The sequence below is a fragment of the Thermobia domestica genome, chromosome 14 (genome assembly GCF_964235325.1).
Source record: "Thermobia domestica chromosome 14, izTheDome1.hap1.1, whole genome shotgun sequence".
Classification (NCBI taxonomy): Eukaryota; Metazoa; Arthropoda; class Insecta; order Zygentoma; family Lepismatidae; genus Thermobia; species Thermobia domestica.
In genome coordinates this window covers 87,794,009-87,818,019 of record NC_137467.1, presented here as the reverse complement: position 1 = coordinate 87,818,019, position 24,011 = coordinate 87,794,009, and the positions used below count along the sequence as shown (strand labels likewise).

Below are 24,011 nucleotides of genomic sequence, written 5' to 3'. Positions count from 1 at the left end.
TCGAAAACTATTCACCTGTTCTATTTTCTCCCCTCCTACTTTTACATTTGACACAGACCCCTTCGTTCCAATCACCATGGCTTTTGTCTTTCTAACATTTATTTTCATCCCATATTCTTCAAAGCCCATTCTCAGGTTTTCTAACATTTTGTTGATTTGCTTTTCAGATTCTGCAACAAGCTCCATATCGTCTGCAAGTCTTATGCATCTAATCATTCTACCTCCTACCGAAATGCCATCATCATCATGTAAACTCTTTTTCACTATCTCTTCCAGATAGACATTAAATATGATAACTAATAGTTTGATAATATGTGATAATGAATTATGTACTGAAGAGCTGTGAGTTCGTTTTTTTTTCTTTAATTTTTTTTTAAATAGTAGCCCTTGTCGTTTATTTAATGCGAAATGAGAAATTATTAGGGATGCGCACGAGACGAGTCGAGGCAGGATTTTCCTGACAATATTCGAGTCGAGACACGGCTCTTCTAATAGAGAAATATACATTTTTCGAGTCGAGACATCACTTTTAAAGCACACTTTCGGGACGAGACAGCCACAAATCTTGTCTCATGCGCATCCCTAGAAATTATAAGGAAAAACCTAACTTATTTCCTTAAAATCATTTCTTATCTACAAAGAAACAAGTATTTTGCAGTTTGGGTGGTTTGTTTTACATGCCACATTCATTGCGGGGAGTGTCTGCTCGTGTCTGCCCTTCTTGCTGTCCAGCTGATCGCTCAATATAAGACTTCTTTCTTCCGACTTTAAACGTCATTCTGGTACGATAGCGACGTGTTTTCTGTTTTGTGTACTATGATCACACTTGTGTTGTACAGTCCCTTATATCCATTTCGTATCAGATGCCTTTCTCTCAATTTTTGAGAAACGCATTTATAAGTTAATATGACATTGTTTCTTGCAATACCTTTCTCTGTATATCTTGGATTACTTTCATTGCATTTGATAGCCTGACCCCAAAAATGATTCCTTTCCTTTCCTTTATATCCCTTTTATGTGTCTTTTCACCTGATTCTTCCATTGTATGAGCTTAAATAGATTACTCTGTTAACCCTTGCTCTTCATGTTGTTGCACAATTGTCTCAACTATTATCCATTCTATGCTTATTTTACCTTCTGTGATATAAGTTTATCCATTTTAAACCGATTTGAAACTAATTCTTGTTGCGTTCCGAAGTGCATAGGATTGACACTACCGACCTTATGACCATATTCACCACTGCCACAGAATGCATTACAGATTCTGTATTTTTTTATTTCTAGCGAGTCAGAAAGTTCTTCTTGTAGGCCTACAATTTCTTCGCAAATTACACCTCACTGATTTTAGCTGTTTTTTTCTACACTATTGACACTATTGCACTTTCTAAAATGAAATGAAATTTTTATGTTCTACGTCCCATGGTTATCCCGGCGAGGCTAAAGGAGACGGTGAAGATGAGAAATGAATGAAATGGTAAAATGAAGAAAGTGGGAGGAAACGGGAGAACCCGGGGAAAACCCAAGCACACGGTGTTTGTCCATCACATAGTTCAATGGCGCGAGCTGGGATCGAACCGACAACCCCATGCACCAGAAGAGAACGCTCTACCATTGAGCCATCGCGACCCTAAACTATTACACTGTCTAGTTTCGCTAAATATATGCTAGATATCCACAGACACTAATCAAACCTAATAACGTAACGTAAGTTAAGGAAACTCTCACTCTACCCTCCAGATGAACTTACAATTCTCCCTTTCAATGAAATTTTACGTTAACGTGAAATATGTTTGATCCCTTCATATAGCCCCGCCAGTATGATGTTTACTCTGACAGGCAGTGTTACCAGTTCGTGGAGGGAAATTTTCTGTCCGTAGACATAAAATTTCCAATATGATTCAATGTTTCCCCAAAACTAAGTAATGCACACAAATATACCTGGGTATGCATATTATATATATGTACGATTGGTATATATTTTGAAGAAAACCGTCTTGTGTCCTACATATTTCGAAGGAAATATCCCGCAGTCCAGCCACCGATATGAATTTCCCGTTTTGTAGGAATTTCTTTATCACTTGGAAAGACTGCTGAGCGTGCTAAGGGAATGAGCAAAGAGTAGAAAGGATCATGCAGATTGAGAAAAATGGCAACAAATCGGAAGGTGTGAGGTAGACAAGAGAAATATAATATCCTTCACGTAAACAGAGAAGACCGGGTCATTCAAGTCCCAGACAAAGAATTGTTTATTTGTGGTTGTTAAATAAAGAATGCTAGTGTAATAGACAATGGCGTATTTAAGGGGGCTTTCGGGCTTAAGCCCCCCCCGAAATTATATTTACTCTATTAAAGTAAATGAAATATCTTGCAGACTTTTCACATTTCCAGGAACATGGTTAGCCCCAACGAAACAAAATCGTAAATACGCCACTGGTATTAGAAATGCTACTGCATGGTACGTAGGTTAAAAGAAACATACGTAGGCCAATGTGCGGAAAAAGCAAGAAATAGGAAAAGGTTAAAATAAAACATTTATGAGTCAAAAATGGCCTAATCTTCTTTGGGCGAGTCGAAAACTACTTATAAGATTTTATTTACATTTACTCGTGTCATATTGTTCAAGAAAGTAAGATCAATCGATTAATATTATTCTCATCTTTGGATATCTTTTCCAGTTAAACGCTAATATTCAAGAGTCCTTTTTAACCGAATTTGATGTAAACGGTGGTGTTTCTGTTGAATTAAGAACTGCGTTGAAATACCAGAAAAATTCAGATGCAACAGTATCTGCATAATAAAATAGAATTAAAATTGAAGACACTAACCCGCTATAATCGTGTTGCGTTTGTTGATAAATCAACAATGTACAAATTATTATGTCGACAATAAAAAAGCATTGCTTTTATTTATTATCTTTTGTTGTTCTTTTCAGAATTATACAGTATGGAATGATGAAATGAAACTAAACAGGTTAACAGTGAGCTTCGCATGGGCCATGCTCTGTGATAACACATGGAAGCAGATCAGACCAGTGTTTCCACACTTGGTACAATTATACCAAATTCAGCCCTTTTTGCCATTCATCGGCCCGTTGATACCACACTGGCATTTTCAGCCCCTTTTGTGAAAAAGTTGGTACAATTCTACCCAATTCAGCACCATTTAACAAATACTTGTCGTATTTTTAAAAGTGTCAGTAATAAATTCCCTACATCTCACGTTACTCATATTGTGTGTTGGACTCTTATAGAGCCCATACACGGTCCACGGTTTGTGTAAAAAGGCTGTTTGTGCAAACAATTTGACCGTGTATGGTGCTGTATGAACGTTTGCGCAAACGTTTGTGCAAACGTTTTCCACATCAAACTCGTTCAAAAATTGTTTACACGAATATGATGTTTGCGCAAACACGTGGACCGAGTATGGGCATGTTTGTGCAAAAACGAGCTTTATTTCCGAGTAAGAGGCCTAGTGTACAGACACTTATTTCTTGCGCTATGGCGTCAATGAATAGGAATCAAGAATTCTGGAGAGAATTGATTGAACTTTATCGAAATTTACCTAAACTGTGGAAGGTAAAGAGTGAAGATTATAAAAACAGGAATCTGAAAAATGCGGCGTGTGAGAAATTGGTGGCTAAAATGAAAAAATAGATTAGAAGGCGGATAGAGAGTCAGTGAGGAATAAAATCGATTTTCCAGTATTTCACCACATGTAGTTGAATCCATACGTAAATAATTTTTATAGTCCACAGTCGAACTTATCTCAAGTTCGGATATTACCTAGGTAAATTTTGATGAATAAACTTAGTCCGTTTCTTGAACCACCCTTTCATCCACACCCTCTTTTTCCGTTTTGGTTTCGCAGGTCTTTCCGCTTCCAAAGCACAAGCAATTATTATCCCTAAACGAGCTGCTTCAGTGGACATGTTTACGCGATCAAACTCAAAATTGATCTGAAGTTTGTGCAAACAGTTGAACCGTGTATGGCCGAATGTTTGCGCAAACACAGTGTTTGCGCAAACATGATGTTTGCACAAACCGTGGATCGTCTATGGGACCCTTTAGAAAATGCTCTTTGACCATTCATTCTGTGACATTGCAAAGCACAACACTACGAATATTGTGTGGAAAATTCGTAATTCGAACTATACCAGGGACCAAATGACGTTAGATGGGCGCATCCACGCTGCGCATGAAGGAGACGAGAAAGAAACAGTGTGGTGCAAATTTTAGCTTGAAATCTTAAGAAAAAGAAACATACACACATTGAATAAAGTGTTGAAAATACTGAAGAAGATCCGCGTGTGCTCAAGTAAGTCTGTAATTTATGTGTCGTTGCAAAGATTCTACACCGAAACGATAATAACACGCAAAAATACATGCACGTAAAACTATAACTACTTCCACGGTTCTTCAAAGTCCTCCTATTTGGATGTTTTCTAAAGTAGTTTTTAAAAGAGCACTTTCTTTATTTGGACTCTTAGAAGACGGGGGGATATGGGGAAGGAGTGTTCTAGAACTTTACCTATTTTCGTTTCGTGTTATAGAGCCATGTATTACACTGGTATAAAATAATGAATTCAGCCATTTTTGTTTCAATTTGGTACTTTTTTCAGCCCAGTCTAGAGCTAGAACTTTGGCAACACTAACTAACTAACTCTATGGCCTATGGAACCCGGAGGTTCTATGCCACGTTCACTAAAGCTCTTCACTGACTTTTATCCTTAGCCAATTGGATCCAGTTTCTACTTTGTATTCCTATCTCTGAGAGATCCATCTTAATATTGTCCTCCCATCTGTGCCCTAGGTCTTCCTAATGGTCGTTTTCTGAGTGGTCTTCGAGTCAAGACTTTGAAAGCATGTCTACTTTCTTCCATTCTAGCTACATGACCCGCCCACCTAAGCCTCTTAGACTTGACGACCCTAACAATGTGGGGTAAACCATATAAATTATATAGTTCCTCGTTATGAAGTTTCCACAATTCCCCATTCCCGTTCCTCTTGTGTCCGAATATTCGTCTCAGAATCTTGTTCTCAAATACTTTCAGTCTATGTTCTTCCCTCAGAGTAAGTGACCATGTTTCGCAACCATACAGAACAACAGGCATGATTATCGTTTTATATATTTTAAGCTTCAAATTCCTCGACATAATTCGAGACGATAAGAGATTTTGAACCGAGTAGTAACACGAATTCCCTGCTTTTAGTCGACATTTAATTTCTTCGTAAATATGATTTTCGTCTGTTAATATTGATCCTAAATATTTGAAAGTATCCACTTTATCAAAAGTATTATTTAATATTTTAACGCATCCATAATTTGCCGTATTACGGTCCCGACGCACTCCAATGTATTTAGTTTTCTCTGCATTTACTTCTAAACCCATGTCCCTGCAAGCGTTTAATAAGATCTCTGTATATTTTTTTTCTATTGTTCTCCTATCATCCCCTATTAAATTTACATCATCAGCATATGTCATAACCTGGTGAATACCGTTCAACGCTAGGCCCTGGTTGTTATCTTTGATTTTCCTTATGGCGTATTCCAGCGCAAAGTTAAACACTAATGGCGACAACGCATCTCCTTGTTTCAGGACATTTTCAACGTGAAAGCTCGTGGACAAAAATGTTCCTACCCGGACTTTACTTTGAGATTCATTTAAACATATGTTAATTAATCTAATTAGCTTTCTCGGTATTCCAAGTTCCGTAAGAACGTTGTATAATGTTTCTCTCCTAAGTGGAGCAATGCCTTGTTTCGTAGCAAGGTTTCAATTTCGACTTGTTTCGGCCTTTGATCGCGAACGAAGTGGAATATATCACAATTACGTATTTATTGTTCCACAAAATATATGCCAATGTTGAATGAAGTGCATTCACTATAGTGTTAATATTGAAAGCTCCAAAGTGACAATACAAACCGACGTGCAGGATTTTAAAGGGATCGCGCCATATCACGGACCAAGTTTACCGACTTCTTGTGCACATAGCTATGGCGGATTAGAGAGAACTTTGCCCAATTCTAGCAAATAGATTCAAAGTTATTACGCAGCAGCTCTAGGAACAGATTGATATAGCCTTGGGGATAGTGCACCAATTGCTGCGCCTATTTGTGACTGTACAGAATAGTCTTGTGCGGTTACAGTGGTGTCTTTCCATTACGCTTAAAGTATATGTCCGTGATGGTTTCAAAATGCTCAATAGTGATAAGGTTTATCAACTAAAATATAAAACAAGTTGTCTTTCACATCTACAATAAGTTTACGATTTCTCTGGTATTAGTTACAATTTTCGAGGTTATATAGCTATCGTCGTGATATTTGACGAAAGGCAATGTTTTTAAAAAAGTTATCTCACGGATTGTTTCATTGACTACTTGTCGATCAGCAATCCAGCGGGGAACTGACTGCGTGCTCTATTTCTCAGATCTTCCTCTCTCTCCAACTCTATTTCACGTTTTCTCTCTTCAGTTTCTTTCTTCCAAATCTCTTGATCTTGAGAAAGTGTTTCTGACAGTAGGGAGTTGCGTAAATGTTCAGATACTTCAAAAATAATTGAATTGAATGTCTATTTAATGGGAAGTGTTTCTGTTTTAGCGTAGAGGTAGGAGAACATTGTAACACATCCTCTTTCATTAGGGCTTTATTTATTCGTGTAGCTGGATTTCTGCTAACAAGACTAAACAGTTACATTCTCCTTTTAGAAGGTATGTGCGGCTTTAACTCTCTCTCCTATAACTAGACTTTCGAGTAGATGGATTCTTGTAAGATACTGGACGATATGACTCAAATAATTATTTGGATCAGTGAGGAAAGGAAATTAACATTGTTTTCAAAAATTAAGATGTTATTTCAGACCATTTCAACTGGATATATATATTGTCAGAATTTCCAATAATTTTCAAGATGTAGAGATCCTTTGTGGCTAAGCGATTAGCGTACGCGCGTTTGGTGTGGGAGACCCGGGTTCAATTCCTACCGGGAGCTCATGTTCGGATTCCACGTTAATCACTAGGTCCAAGTCTCATGTAGCCTCGCTGCTGAAACTGGAGTTAAACTCAAAATCAACTCAACTCAATTGAGAGTATAAACGGTTTAGGACGCACTGATGACCAAATTGTATCTACTATTTTCTCTACCTTCGGATTTAATTAGTTAATTTTCAATCCGAGCACATAGCGTCTGATTCAGTTCCTAGTGAAGACATATTTAAATTCCTTACCCAATTCAATTTTAAGTTTTCATCTCAGTGGCTTATTCAAGTGTAGTTTTTAGAACAAATGACTGGTTAATTTTATGTACAAAGTTATGAATTATTTTATATTATAACTTTTAGATTTTTGCATATAATGTAAGCGTACTTGTTCCCCTACCATAACAACATGTTTCTGATGAGTCACAAATAACGGTTTCTGCCATGTTTCTGCCCCACACAGTAAAATGCCCCAAAGATATCTTCTTATGAGTCTTTTTCTCAATTCGTTGTGCAAGGTCCCACAAAACAGACTTTTCTCCCTTCTAATGGGTTCTTTCGCTAATCCTATCTTTATTGAGCTGAGCGAAGCGAAGCTCTTATACTCGGGTTAGCCGTTTGGTTGTCCGCGAACTCCTCCTAGACCGTTTGGCCGATCTCAACCAAACTTAGCACGCTGATAGAGTATGTCGTGCTGAGTGACAACATAGGTCGAAATCAAAAATCCGATGTACCATCGAGGAATAATCACCGAAAAACGCTTCCTCCCAGACCGTTTGGCCGATCTCAACCAAACTTAGCACGCTGATAGAGTATGTCGTGCTCAGTGACAACATAGGTCAAAATCAAAAATCCGATGTACCATCGAGGAATAATCACCGAAAAACGCTTACTCCTAGACCGTTTGGCCGATCTCAACCAAACTTAGCACGCTGATAGAGTATGTCGTGCTGAGTGAAAACATAGGTCGAAATCAAAAATCCGATGTACCATCGACGAATAATCACCGAAAAACGCTTCCTGATTACGTAGTTTAAGCTCGCTCAGCTCATTTCATTGCAATCGGGTATATCCATTGCATTCCTAGTTTTATTTCACGTTCGCACTTTATGTCATCACTAATAGTCCTAATAAACATTACGATTATATTATTAACCCTTTAATTTTTATCTCATGTGAAATGTCATTTTAAATCCTTCAATCAATATTTATATTTTATATCTTACAGGATGGGTTGAGACGCCGTATGGATAAATTAAAAAGTTCCATTGAAGAAGCGAATAGAGCAGTTGACAAGGAACGGGAGAAGAATGTCAGTCTTCTGCATCTTATTTTCCCACCGGATATAGCAAAGAGGCTTTGGTTAGGTAGGTACAACTTCACACCACAATAGAGATAAGCTGTTATTAGCTGTTATTGTCGGTTCTTGGTAGGATTACATTATGATACTGCAACACCCCATATTTTGTATATGAGAGTAGCCTCGAAAAATCGATTTTTTTATTTCTTCATTCCGACTTATTTCACTTAATTGACTTCTATAAAACAAAATTCAATGACTCTGCGTTTTAGACTTCAAAACTATGCTATGCATAAGTGTCAGAGGTATTATAGTCAGGAGTCAGCATTCCAGGAGTATGTTCCATTTCTTTCGTTAATTTCAAATTCAAACCGAAAGTGGTTTAAATTAGCAACATTTATCACTAAAGTACGAGAATGATAACAGGTAGCGAGTAGAGATATCTTTAGGGAACGCCTTAATGTATCAAGACAAGATATTATTACTATCCACAATACTGGACCGAAGCCGGAAGTGGTTCAAATTAACTGTAACTTCTGGTTTCAATACTTATTTCTTAGAAGAAAGCGGTAATAGTTGTAGAATGCGGCGTCTTGCAATCGATTCAGCATCCCACAGTATGATCTGAAGGGCGTGAGGTAAGAACATGGCAACCTACAGTTTTGCTATTTTATGAAATTACAGGTTTTCTGCTGCACAATTCATTATCAATGTCGGAAAGCTGATTTTTCACTTAAAACTACACATGAAGGATTAAACGGACAAGGTTAAACGAAGCGGTATACGTTGCTCTCTATCGGGTGCTGCAAAACGCAGCAATTGCAAAATTGTGGGTTACCATGTTCTTGCCTCACACGCTTCATCTATCTTTACCGGTAACTCTCTATTCAAACCGAAAAGTTCAAATTAACCATTTCTGATACCCACATTTATCACCATTGCACTAAAACAGTAGCAGACAACAACAAGTGGTTTCCTGCTATAAGGTCTCAAGGAAACATATTATTACAACCCACAGCATTATACACAAACTGTCAGTCGTTGAAATTTACTACTACTTTCGGTTACAATACTGATTTCCATAGGGCAAAAACATATCGAAATGTACTTTCTCTTTGTGACGAATTTAATGTCCAGAGAATGTGTTCTATCTCCTACATTAACCTACTATTCAACCCAAAGGTGGTTCAGGTTAACCTTTTCCTGTTTCCACATTTAGCTCAATACCAGAAAAATAGTAATAGTTAGCGACGAACAGTTTCTGCAATCGATTCACCGTCTCAGGAGAATATATTACCGCAATCCACAGCACTCTACTAATACCAGAAAAGGTTGAGGGTTACTACTACATCCGGTTTCAATACTTATTTCTATAGAACAAAAACGGTAAGAGATATCAAGATGTGGATTTTGGAAACAATTCAGGGTTTTAAGAAAACATATCGTCATAACCCACAGCACTCTATCAAAACAGGAAGTGGTTTAAATTTGCATTTTTGACATGGATTCAGCGTCAGAGGAAAATGTTTTGTCTTTATTGAATTCGTTTGTAAGTCTACCATAGATTTATACTGCGAAAGAAATTGGCTTGTTTCTTTTAAAAAACACAGATAGTATATTTTCTTATTCTGGTTGATGGAAAGTTTCACTTAAATTGTTTAGAAAACCTGATATCTGAAACTAGAAAGCAAACGTTTTAGGCTTAGATGTTTAAATAATAATTTTTTATTGTCCCTATTGTTACTTGTACACCGCTTTACTTGCTGGTGACCCACACTGTGAATAAGCATTAATATTTAAAAATAATAACCAATATTGATCCAACTATTTAAGTCTAATCTTAACAAGATATTTTTTTGCGATTATCTTTAGCACTATAATATAATATATATTTAAACAAGTGTTCTAATCAAAATTACATACGAAGGATTACTGCAACAATAATTGCAGTCGGTAAATATCAACATCATCAGTATTCTGCCATTATTTCCAGGTCTCTTGCTGCAGCTGAGAAGCTTTCATGCTTCATGGTCTTGTGTCAACCTATTCGTCTTCATGTACGATTTTTCTGTATTGGTATTGTCCATTAATTGTAGTCTCCTTTCCCCATCCCTCTCTTTACTAGCACTATACCTTCCAAAACGTACCTAATGATACAGTTCCTTCATAGCCAATGTCCCAACCAGTTTCTCTTCCTCTTTTTAATAAAAGCTATTTTTCGTTACTATTGTATATCAGGAAATATAGTAGATATATAATATCCTGATATTATAGCTTTATAAATACGTTGCAAAACGCAAATCACCATCTTCATATTATTACGAGAACTACTTTGTCCTCTGAAGTCAGTGGCGTATTTACGATTTTGTTTCGGGAGGAACTTTGCTAACTTTATTCCTGAGAATGTAAAAATTCTGCATGATATTTCATTTACTTTAAATAATAAATAAAATTTCGGGGAGGACTTAAGCCCGGTACCCCCCCTTTATACGCCACTGTCTGGAGTATATGTTTTGTGTTCCGAAAAGAGAAAAAGATTCTTTAAAACTTTCATTTTTTTTAACGAATTACCCTTGTATTTCTTAGCATCATGCACACAAACGAAAGCGCAATTTACTGACATTTGTTATCATTTTATTAATAATAACTTGCGTGAACCAATGAAACGTTTGCCTTTTATATTCTGAATAAGAGTCCACGGTGTCCAAAGTTGGTCCCATCCCAGTATCACCTCTCGATATAAGTTATTGACACTTTGCCTAAACAGGGCTCTGCCGTGGCCCCATGAGTACCCATGACAATGACTCTTCGTTCCTTTTGCATTGAAATCGCTTACTTTTCTGAGTACTATGAGTGCATACTGTCCAACGTTGGTCCCATCGCTCTACAGTTTCCCGTTCTCTCGATATAAATTGCTAATATTTTGTTTGTAAGGGAGATATGGCGTTACAATCATTACGTTTGAAGAAGAATTGATTAAGATATTACCTTGACACAAACAACACCTATTATTATTATTATTATTATTATTATTATTATTATTATTATTATTATTATTATTATTATTATTATTATTATTATTATTATTATTATTATTATTGTTGTTTTACTTACCACTAATGTTGCCTACCTTTATTTGCAATGCAATGTGTTACTAAAAAGCAAATCAAATAACACTCCTCGCCATTCAGGCTCCCGAACTCGAAATACATGATTTACAGTTCTCTGTGTTAGAGGAATGCACATTTATTATATTATTCTTTCAAATAACACGTTTCACAAGTTACTTCACTTTCAATGTGTAATTTCATATCATCACTAACAATCATCTTGTTCCGATAGAAAAATAACCCCCTCCTGCAAAAAAAAAAAAAAAAAAAAAACCTGACCGTAGCGAAAGGGCGTGAACCTTCTTTAGGCGATTAATCGGGTCCAATATTTCAATAAGTTTCTGCACACAAATATTTCAGTAAAAGAGGAAAATTTATTCAAACTTTCTGAATACCTATTTATGGGCAAAATTTGGTTCCCTTGGAACTTTTTAAGAGTTTGAAGGGATACCATTTTGAACATTTTCATTTGATTATTCTGGTTAACGAACTCATCAAGATATTTCAACAATTAATGTTTGTGCCAAGTTTCGTCTCAATCCGCTGAAAATTAGGGTGGTTATGGCATTCACAAATAGCGTTATATATATATATACAAATAGATAGAGAAGTAGACACACAGAGGGAGAGAGAAAAAGTGTTTTTCTCCCTTCTCGCACCTGTGGTGCGTCAGAGCTAAACCGGGCCCCTTTGCAAAACGTATTGACGAGCCTAACCTAAACACAAGCCTCTTACTTGCTAACGTAGAAACGTGGTCGGGAGGTGTAAGGCATGTAGAAATTGTATTTTTAATAACCATGAGTATGGTCCACTTCCATGTTTTTCTTTTTACTTTTTGCACCTACATCTGAACGTTCAATTTTTATTCTTCACTAATTGCAAATGGCGTTTACATTCAAAATATGAGGAATTTTGGTGGCATTATTTCGGATATTCTTCTCTTTGGAAATGAAGAAAAGAATAAGTGCAATACGCAAAGACAAAAAGTATTATCAGTACTAAACATTACCAATAATAATTGCTACGAAAAATTAAATACGACCTCTTTTACCATCTCTCATGAGTTGTATGTATTATTAACAAAAATTTTTAAAATGTCCTTGCCGAGGATTCGAACTTGCGTCCTTTGCATTGGTAAGTCAGCACCTTAACCACTACACCAAGATCATGGCATGGTGATCGTTTAGTTGTCGGCGTATTTGTTGTATTTGTGTTTTATGTTCCCACTTCGACAATTTTTACTCTTTTTTTGTAAGTTTAACAGCTGTTTCTGGCTTTCTCTTTCGGTGTCGTCCTTTATTTACACAATGCACTATTCGTATTCATAGCTTGTGCCCCTCTGCAATGTCTTATTCAGATTAAGCTTTTCTTTTTGCCCCTCAGTAAACATTTGATTGATTTAATTCTCATACTCTCCACGGATGGAGCGCAGGAATGCCAGACTCGAAAAATAGGTGTACATTTACTTTCCTGACAGATCATACATACCAGGGAGTATTCTTAATGTTGCACATAGTATTAGGACGGACCTCACTTACCTCATGTAGCTACGCGGCATGGTGTCCTATTAGTCATCAGTGACATTCTCAAAGCCGTGGTGTCAGCTTAACAAGATGGCAAATATTTTCTAAGATATACATCATGAAATTATCCGGGCCAGGTGTAGTTTAAACCCGCTTTTTAGCGAGAGGTAGATCCTGTCGCATAACATGGTACCTCATTATGCATGAGTCTCGTATTGTTCCGCAACAATTCATGTGTTTAAGGAAAGGACAGTAATCATTCTTGCAATATCTCTATGTATTCCATAGCATTGAGAGACCAATGTCAATAAATGCAAAAGACTTCAATCTTTCCAAATTACAATCCACATCATTACACATACGCCCTACATTTTACCGTAAGATAATGCAACTAACTGTAAGGTGAATCGTCCATCGACTGGTTTTACCCTCACTACTGAACGCTGTATGAGAAATGGGAGAATCGATCCCTATCGGGGAACTAATCATCTGTCATCCAAAATGTTTGTGGCTTGATACAAATGCCGGTGGTCCTATTGTGTAACTGTTTTGTAAATAAGAACTTCCTTTGGAGACATGTAATCGCATTCCGACTGTAGAAAATACCACTGGGCTATTGGTGTTGATGCCAAACTTTGTTGTGATGTCGTTTGCAGATTTGGATGTCTTGGTTCTTGCACTCCAGACAACCACAACTTCCAGTTATGACGTTTCTCCTAATTAACCCGATTTTAGGTTACTACATTTTCATTTTGTTTGAGTTTCAATCCAACTATCAATTGCCAACGACAAACGTAGCTTAACACTGATGAACGTTGGCTTCTACAATAATTTCAGTTCGCAGGTATGCAATCTCAGGATATTTCCGTCAGCCTCCTAATTAATACTCGTCAGCAATTGCTCTTGTTTTGTGTTTTTACGACATCTAGTTGCACTGCTAGTGTGTGTTACGCTAGGTTTAGTATAGTACAACACTCAATGGGGCATGTCTCCAAGTTGGTGAGAAGTATACTTTAGTACGTTACCCGGTTTGTCGAGGACACAATTTGCTTCAATATAAAATTAATATATAATACAATTCAATTGACTCAATATATAAATCAATTGAGTTATTTTCCTTTATAAAAGTAGAGATACTTGAAACTTGCAAATATCTTGCAGAGAAAGTTCTTTACATTTAAATGTCTTCCCTCCTACGAAGTTACAGCATTTTGCGAGAGTGAAATGAATGCAAATCTTCTGAAATAATAATTTACCGTTATTTTCCTTTTTACTGTTAAACAGCAGCATAGCACTATGGCAAGAGACGCTTTGGAAAGAAGAATGTCCAATTACAATTCAATGGTCATGGATAAGAGACGTTCAGTATCAAAATCTCTTATCCTTCGCTGTGCGTCATGTTATTGTGAACAATATCCTTTATGAAACTAAGCGCACTTTTCAAACTTTAAAAAAAATGATTTTAGACGATTTCGACAGGAAATCCTTGCAGAAAGAGAAGAACATGGTCTTGCTACTGCTATATCAATTTTGGGAAAAACTATACAACAGCCGTTTTCATAACAAACTCGATGATTAGGACAGAGTCAGGTACTGTTACTGCAATAATGAATCTTCGGGATCCTTAAGCCACAGAATCTGTTTAACTTTTATGATAGTTGTCTTGAATTTGCGAGTTGAAGAAGATACAAGTTTTCTTCACAGTAGGTGACCTTTATATATTTCACAGGATATCCATTTTCGTTGAAACTTTCTACTTCCTTTCTTTTTCTGTACGTGTGGCGCCTGAAACCCATTTCCAGCCATGAAGAAAACATCCAAGGTTTCTTGGGTGTTGGAAAATTGCCAACTTGTTACTTTGTAGCTTAGTTTCTTTCCTACCTTTAGATCTCTGACCTAGTAGAAATAGCAAGTATATGGGACATAACTGTCCAGGCTTAGTTTTACGGATTTTCAACAAGGTCAATATTTTAGTTAAGAAGGTTTAGTTTTGTGTATAGCAGTTACCTTCTGTTGATTAAATTCAACGATGTAACCTACATTTCTTTCTAAATTTTTCTATTAATTCCAAATATATAAGAATGAGATTATAAGAAAATGTATGAGAATCGATCACTTTACACTTTTCATCGAAATAGAGATGTTAATTATTCTCAATTAAATTAAAAACAGAAGACGTGAATTATTATGCTACAAAGGGCATTAAATTTGAGTTGCAGCTCGGATTAATAATTTTCGGATTTACTCAGTCTTGTTAAGTCTTGAAGAAACTACGTGAATTTAGATTATGTGAGCTGAAGTCTAGAGAACCAGAAATGAGGATTACGGAAGTCAATCAAGCAATATTACATAAAAGCGAATGAAAGTTTCTGTAGATCCCATTACCCAAAATGTGCTAAAGGAATTAGTTTAATACTTGACATCACTATCGACCTTAAATCTCTCAATTATTTTATGATATTAAAAGTATTTAAAATGTATATCTTAAGGGGAGCGAGTTTTCAATATTTATGGAAAAAAATTAAATAAATTCACGCAATAAATATTAAACCAATTAAAACGATGCTTGACGTAATTATTGAGCTTAGTCATTTCAATGATCTTGTCATATTTAAATTGGTTAAAATCCTCATACTAACGAGGGAGTAAGGGGTCATAATTGATGCAAAAAAGTGGTTACACGTAAAAGTAAACCGAAAATGACTGATATTAGTTTTATAGGTAGGTGAGATGAATAGGGACACTTCGAGTACCGCTCAAGTTCATCTTCAATCGTTATGGGAATTATGGGTGGGGCAATAAAGAATGGTATATAAAAATAATAGAGAACATTCGATATTCATGTCAAGTCCATAGGCTTCGTGGTAATAAGATGAATAATAATACTCACAATCAAGGTTAATTCAAAATTTATGCCCCCATTGGCATAAGAGTATGAAGAGCGGGAACGAGATGGGGTAACAATACAGATATTTGCTATTACACTTTAGTAAGTAATGAGTATGCTAAAGGAAAAACGTGTTCAAATATCCTGCCTCAGCGGACTTAAAGTTTTTTTAAATGTATGGTTAGGCAACACGCACAACACCAATGACAGAAAAGGTACTTGTGGTCGTTTTTAGAGTTACCTGATGGCTATAATACAATTACAGTATTTTATTAAAAGAAACTTGTAGCAGTGCCAGTAAATAATTTTAAAATGTTTATGACAAAGTACAGCCATATCAGCTCAGTTGTTGGAATTAAAGTCAAGATTTTGTTTGGAATGCCACGTTAACGATGATTATAGGCATAGCCCTTGATATAACACGATTTTCTTTGTGCAACTCTTCGCCTATTTTGCTATGTACGCAAAATAACCCAGAACTCACCACGGGGAGGTGGTTGCACATCGAGTTCCGCCCATCCACCCACCCAGTAGGCATACGTTGACATTTGACCTTAGGTCACGTAGTTCTTCTTAGTTTCGAAGTGGGACATTCTTGTTCTAGACTTCAGTTTGTCTCTAACGTAGATATCTCTTGCGTTCTGGCCGCACTTTTTCGACGCTGCCTCGGACACCAGCTTCACTGTGCGTTCCACTGCTTGACTATGGCAGGGGATGTTGTTGTTAAAGTAGCTGAAGTTCGGGTGTTTTCTTCAAGCTGCTGATCCGTTATGTTTCGTGTGATTGGCAGCTCTGTTAGACATTTAGGCAAATTAGTCACGTCGTAGTAATTTTCAGCTGTAAAGTTTAATTTCAGAACAATTAAGTCAAGTGGGCGGCCTGATCTCGGAGTCTTCTGGCTACGGCACTTTTTTTATCCTTCTTCAGCCTAACATTCGAATTTGCGGATTTTCATCTGCTGTCATCGCTATCAGGAGGTTTCCATGATGAGTGCAGTATCGGTTTGTTTGTAGAACAGAATGAACTATGTGTTGTAGATTTTCTGGCTGAAAACGTGATAGCTTAACTATTCTAAGCAGATGCATGGCGCCCATTTCGCACGAAGGATTTCGACGTACTGAAAACCAGACGGGAGCGTATATTTTAACAATTTACTGGCAAAGTAGACACAAACTTCAACTAGGTTTATCAGTACTGACTTAGTGGCGAAGCATCCTACAGGCCAATGTAAGCCATGGTGAATGTGAAATTCCTGGTTTTCTGTTTGCTAGGTCGGTAGTACACATTCCTGTAGCAACAGCCTTACAAATTTCAAAGAGATAATTTTGGTCGCTGCTTAAATCATCTCTTTTTTCCATTTCAGATACCCATTCAACGGGAATGGGTGTAAAGGAGACGATCGGTGAACGTTCACAATCCTTTAATTTCTTTCCGATGGTGCTTTAAATTGCGTTGTGCCCGGTCGTCCCACCATCCAATTTGGTAACCAGGTGTCGAAATGGCGACTCGTTGGTATGAAGAAGGCATATGATATGCTGCAGTTCCTTTCCTAGGAATCTTTGTATCTGACTTATCACGCCGTTATTCCATCCTGTGTTCGTGACCTCACCATCGCTGTCGACTGCCTCAAGACTTGGCACGTCGTACTGGTTTTTCTCTAATAGCTCCAATATAGAGTCGGCAATATCCTTGCCAGTGCCTGACTTAGGTGTGGCATGACCCAAGTATTCTGAACCGGGCTCCGCTAGAAATGCGATATGCTTTTCTGTAACCTCTTGTCTTCGTAGTTTGCCGTTAATTTTTTCTTGCACAAAAGTTGCATCATTTTTCCGTCGAAGTAGATACTTGGAATCGTCCGGCCTAGGTGAGCCTTTTTTTTTCTGGATCTTCTCACCCAGTTTATCTTTTCCTCTTCGTACCTTAGATCTGTCAACAATAAGATTTTTGTCCTCTGGCGTTATGAGTCTAACGTTCTGAAGTACGGCAGAAGCGATCAAAGCAACCTGTCTGTCTGAAGCTCCAGTTCTAAGCACTGCCTCCGATGTATTTTGAAGACAGATGCGGTTTAGGCTATGTTTCCTTCTTGGTCGCGCCTCGAAGTCAGATTCCGACACGCCTCCCGATTAAACAGCTTCGTTGGATTCTCCTGACGACGCCAGTATCTTTCACCTGTGCCTATGCCTAATCCCACTAGTTGATGGACTTGCTTCAACACTTCCAGCGTCTTTCTTGGTTGTCTTCTTCTTAAATATGCTCACTTTACGGGAAAACATCTTTGCTTGTTCGGACGTCAATGTTACCAATGCTCATTTTCCGTGATTTCTCTGGTCCAATGAAACTTGAATTCTCGTTTTGGAATGTTGCGTGTCCTCTCACAGTTGCAATCTTTGGCGGTTTTACATTTGCAAAACGCAATATCAAAAAGAGACTTTTCCGCGTGTGCAACAAAACCTGTACGAAGTGTTACTTCTTGTCCTTGTCGACTGAAATGTTTTTCCTTGGTGCGACACTTATTATAAAATGTTTTCAGCATGTCAAAAACTCTATTTTCTGAAACCACAGGAATGCTTGCTTTACGACAAATATGTACAACTCTTTGTCCAACTAGTTTACAAATATCAGTCATTGGTAATTTAGTTACACATTCGTCACAACTTAAACCACTTCGAAACCAATGATAATGTCGCATAACGTCAGCGTATGTGGGTAACTGCACTTCACTCATTTCACTTGGAGTGCCAAATAAGCCTCGTTTCACAATTTCTCGCGTTGGTCTGCTATGAGGCTTTTTCTTCATTTTGCTTTCCGTTGCTTCCGAATTTGGAAACCAAAGTATACAAAGTGTCTCTAAATCGTATCGCACTAAGAAGACTGCAAATTTAGGTAGAATGCACAAACTCTCTGTCTTAACAGAAACAGTAGCGAACCACAACCGTTAAAGCTTAAGCTGCAATAAACTGGCTTGTTGGATTGCTTGGCCGAAGTACGCAATAATTATACCAATGCCGAACTTCGAGCGAGAATATTCTACGAACGTCTGCGTACGTTCTGGAGCCAACGAGGCGAGCGGGAGGTACGCAAATCTCCTGGACGGAGCCGGACGTTGCGACGACGCTCGAAGAGCGTGGTCAAAGTAAGCAACCACGAAGTTGTGTAGCCTGCCGCTAGATGGCATTCGCTGTCGGTGTACATAGCCAAAAACAAATCGTGTTATATCAATACCTATGGCTATAATCATCGTTATCGTGGCATTCCAAACAAAATCTGGACATTAATTTCAACAATTGAGCTAATATGGCTGTGCTTTGACCCATAAACATTTTAAAATTATTTACTGGCATTGCTATAAGTTTCTTTTAATAAAATAATTGTATTATAGCCATCAGGTACCTCTGGAAACGACCACAAGTACCTTTTCTGTCATTGATGTTGTGCGTGTTACCTAACCAAACACTTAAAAATCTTTAAGTCCGTTGGGGCAGGATAAGGGGTTGTCCAAAACAATCAAAAAAAATCAGTAAGGTCGGTGCCACTAATGGCACCTTTTCCGCACTAGGCGTCATCGAATTTCCAACAAAAGTGCAAAACGCTTCACCCATATATATATATATGGTGACACATTCTTTGCAGGTGGACTAATTTTATATAAAGTTACCTTTCTATCTTTAATTGTTATTTAACTAAATTACTGGGATGACAAAAAAATCGAAATATTACGTAAACTTAAAATAAAATTCAGCAAATCACTTTAAAAACACACTCAAAAGCTGAAGGTAAACACTTGAAAAACAATACTAACCAACTTCAACGAAATCAGATAAGTAGATAATAATGATCAGCATCAAATGTATTCTGCCATTATTAGCAAGTCACTTGCTGCAATTGTAAAGCTTTCCTGCTTCGCAGGCTTCCGCTAACCTGTTGATTTTCACGAATGTTTTTTTCTGTTTTGACATCGTCCATTAATTACAGTCTCCTTCGCTCTCTCTCTCTCTTCTCTGCCATCATATCCTCTAACGTGTCCTCATAACAGAGTTCCTTGTTAGCGAATGTCTCAATCAGTTTCTCTTATTCTTTTCAATAATATCTAAATCTTTTTTTCTCCCCAGCATTTTTAACACCCTCTCTTTCGTTTTCTGTTCGACACAATTGATTTTTCCATTCTTCTCCTACGCATATTTCAAAAACTTGCATCCGTTTTTAATCATTTTTCCGTATACTGTCCATGTTTCTGACCCAAATAGTGCAATACTTCACCCGAAGTATTGTAGAACTCTTTTCCTCAACTGTTTACTCAAGGTTCCACAAAACAGACTTTTCATGCTCCTAAAGACCGTTTCGCCATTCCTATCCTTGCTTTATTTCACCTTCACTCTTCATATCATCACTAATAATAGTATCCAGGTATTTAAAATTAATCACCAGTTCTATTTTCTCCTCCTCATGTTTCTATATACAGCAACAGTTCCATTCAAATCGTCATGGTTTTGTCTTCTTAACATTTAAATTATGTTTATTCCATATTCTTCACCGAACTTCGCAAAATGTTGTAATATTTTATTTATTTTCTTTCTAGATTCCAATACAACTGCCAAATAATTCGCAAACATTATACACCTAATTATTTTATCTCTGACCGAAATACTCTATTGATTATGTAAGCTCATTTTCACTATGTGTTCTAGTTAGATATTAAATAATGTAGGCGAGAGACAGCATTCCTGTCAAGCTTTCCTTCCGGTTTCACTCTCTTTTCTTGTCCTTGACTCTCAAAATCTTAATACATCCGATTAATATATTATCTATATCTTATCTAGATTTTTTAGTTTTGTGAAACTCATCTCGAGGAATATTAAGCCTTTTATCATCCTCGCGTACTTCATTTTCTACTTCAACATCTAGGCCACACAGTCCATCTCTGCTGCCGTATGTCTGTAAAGTATACTTTCCATTTTCCTAATATTTCACTTCTCTTTCTATTTCCTGATTCTTATTTTCTATTGCCATCGTAATAGTCTATTTTTCCATCGACGTTTTATAGGTTTCACCTCCTTGTACATTTTCTCACATTTCCCAACACTTTCTAATAAATTCTTCTATGTTCTAGAATTTTCTCATGTAGAACTCTTTCCTTGATATGTTTCCCTTCGTAACTTGTTGAACTTTCTGTACATCCCTCATCTGTATCAACAACCAGAAAATAATAGTAATAATAGGGCGCTTAAAATCATTAGTATTAACTGTAAGAGATGTTAATTTGTGCGAAGCTACACAGATTAATGCTTCATAAACTTGCCATACAAACTTATTTTGTATAGGCATTAATTTGTTTGGCTTGGCACATTATTCAAACATAGGTAGAGGTAATTTTTATTCCCTGCTTTTAAGCGCTGTATTATTATTTTCTGCTTTTTAGAGTTCTTTCGGTTAATATATTTTTAAAGTTATTTGCTACGTTTTGTAACTGCATCAATATGGTCTTTCTCCCCTACTACTCATAGCCTATTCTAAATAAACGTCCTTCCGTCTGGAGATTTTAGTCCAATATTTACAGTACAAGTATTGGGGAATATTTTGGTCAATTATTATTGCTTTTGCAAATTTGTTACACGTGTACCAGCCTTTTCCCATAATTTTATTCTACAGAAAGAACTACAATATACTCGTTTAATAAAGTTTACTTAAGAAGTGAGCGAAAATGTATAAAATGAACTAGAGATAATACTAAAGCTAAGTGTAAATAATACATTAATTTACATTCTCACTTCAATATAGCCTCAAGGGCAAAAAAGTTCGTAAAAATGTTCCTAGAAGTGTGACGTGTGCGTATGTTAACAACGAAACCATATAGGACTCATTAAATTTACACCATCTCACCAGATTTGGAAACTTTTTACATTTTCTCACTAATAGGAATTAGGCGTTAACACTCACGTTTTTCTATTCTGCATAATGGCCGTATAATCCATCCAGTCAGCTTAATTGGAATATTAACACTAAAATATAGTCATAGTCTTTATTTGTTACATACAAAATATAAAAATATAAGAACTGCTTGTTGTTTTAATCCTTCATTAATACTGCACCCTTTGTTTGAAAGAGAAAATGAACGCAGATAATAGGTTTCCCACTCTCACATAATTCTACTTTTTTTTCTCATGGTTATCATACAACGCAAATCTAGGCATTGTCTCTGTCTTATTATAGTTCATCCTCATATAAGGGAACAATATGCATGCCACTTTGCGTTCCAGAAGGGGACTTAAAACTCTTCAAATTTATCACATAAAAGATTCCACTTGACATGGTTATCAAGGTTGTTAGGGTAGACTACCTGACCGTTGTGAGTTACCCAAGTAATCCTATGAGTATCTAAGATAAGAGTTTTGTTAAATCTCTGATCAAAATGTTGTAAAGAAGAAAATGATTGGCGTTATATCTGAATAGCTTAGAGAAAAAGAACGAAAGAAATGGTGATTTATGATATAAGTGTCTATTAAAGGAAAAAAATAAGAAAAATTACTTTGAAATGGCAAGAGAAAATATTAAACCAAAATGTTCATAAAATATGAATTTACATTCCGTACTTTAACGTAGAACTTGTGAAAAAAATATGTGCTTATGTTAAGTAACATGTATGAGAGAATATAAAACATTACTTGTATCATGACATTTCTACGTTTTCTAATGGAATTTAGGAAATATGTTAACATTATAGCAATATCGTAAATAGTAAAGGAAATATTATGTTCATCTGATACACTATCTGCAATCAAACTGGATCAATGTAGCTGGCTGGAAGTTGGAGAGCAAGATTTATTGTGTTTATGTCCCCTTGTACTAACAATAGGTGTTGGCAGAACATCACCCGCAAAAACAGAAAAGGTGCAGTGAACCACATATAACAGACTTGTTATAAAGTGATTAGTTGATGAGATGGAGCTGATGCAAAAGTCTGCTATGACGGCGTAAACAATGTTGGTAATTTGTGTGACTCTTCATGCAGTATTTATTTCTCTTCCTTGTTTACAATTTATTTTTCTTCCTCATTTATCTATGTATGCGTGTGAACCCAAATGTAGTCCTAATCGTTGATAAAGTAGCGAGAAAAGCATGTTACCAATATAAAATGCAGTATTGACCAGAAATTGATTATTTCCAATCCAATCCATTAAATAAAAGTTTCATAATTATAATTATTATTCTTTTGTTGCATTATTATATGTATAAATGCGAGAATACTGATATGTCAAAATGCCATCAAAGACAAAATAAAATCCATTTGTAAAAACATAATGATGTAATGAAAACTATCACTTGCACTTCATAAAGTTACCACAGACACATATGTGCATACACACCTACAAACCCCATCCCACCCCTCATATATATGCACAACACTAAAGCGCAAACCTTGCTAATAGCAATGATTTTCTGATCATATTCAAATATGCATGCGCAACAACTGTAATATTATATCGTTTTGATAGCTGAATATGATAAAAGCGGATAGGATGTTACATAAAAGTCTCCTATTAACTCATAACTTTCATTATGCTACCGCAAATCAAACACCCTCATCAAAAGAAGACTTTCCCCATCTTTTTCCTTGGAGTTTTGTCAGCCTATTGAGGACATTACACAAACTTTATTTTTACTGATGGGTTTTCATTGTTAGTATCATCTTCAACGACAAAATTATTCCACTCCTGTTTGCATTTACTTTTTTCTTCTCTACCGTACCAACCTACCGGTATATGTTTCAAAAGCAAATCATCTATTATCCTTATTCCTTTGCTCTAATAGATATCCTTTTAGTTGTATACAGAAGGCTTGAATAATTCTCTTGAGCATCGCTTATTTTCCATTTGCATTTTTCGGATACAAGTAGAGAGACTACTATCAACCTCAAAATTTAAATATCCCGATCATAAATCGACAAAGAGGGAGATAACGTACGGAAATGCAGCATATAATACAATTTGGCTGGCAAATTCAAAAACGATGACCGAAGTGTTATGTGAAAACGAAGTAAGCTATAGGTTAAAAGACCAATCATGATGTGCGGTAGTGAAATCTGGACTAGGGTCTAGACAATGAAGATGGAAGTGGTAGAAATTAAAATGTCAAGATGGACTTGAATTATTTTTCTATTATCAAAGGTAAATATTTTTAATTACTATAATACTTGAATTCAAAACCGGATTTTGTTTCACT

At 36.4% G+C, this 24,011-nt stretch overlaps 1 protein-coding gene across 1 annotated transcript in view; it reads left to right on the top strand.

Moving 5' to 3' along the window:
- Window positions 1–24,011, top strand: part of LOC145670252 (head-specific guanylate cyclase-like) — an 891,926-nt gene that overhangs the window by 690,462 nt on the left and 177,453 nt on the right. Inside the window, exon 6 of the mRNA XM_081738665.1 lies at window positions 8,203–8,341. Coding sequence (XP_081594791.1) covers window positions 8,203–8,341 — 139 coding nt within the window. The remainder of the gene's footprint in view (window positions 1–8,202; window positions 8,342–24,011) is intronic.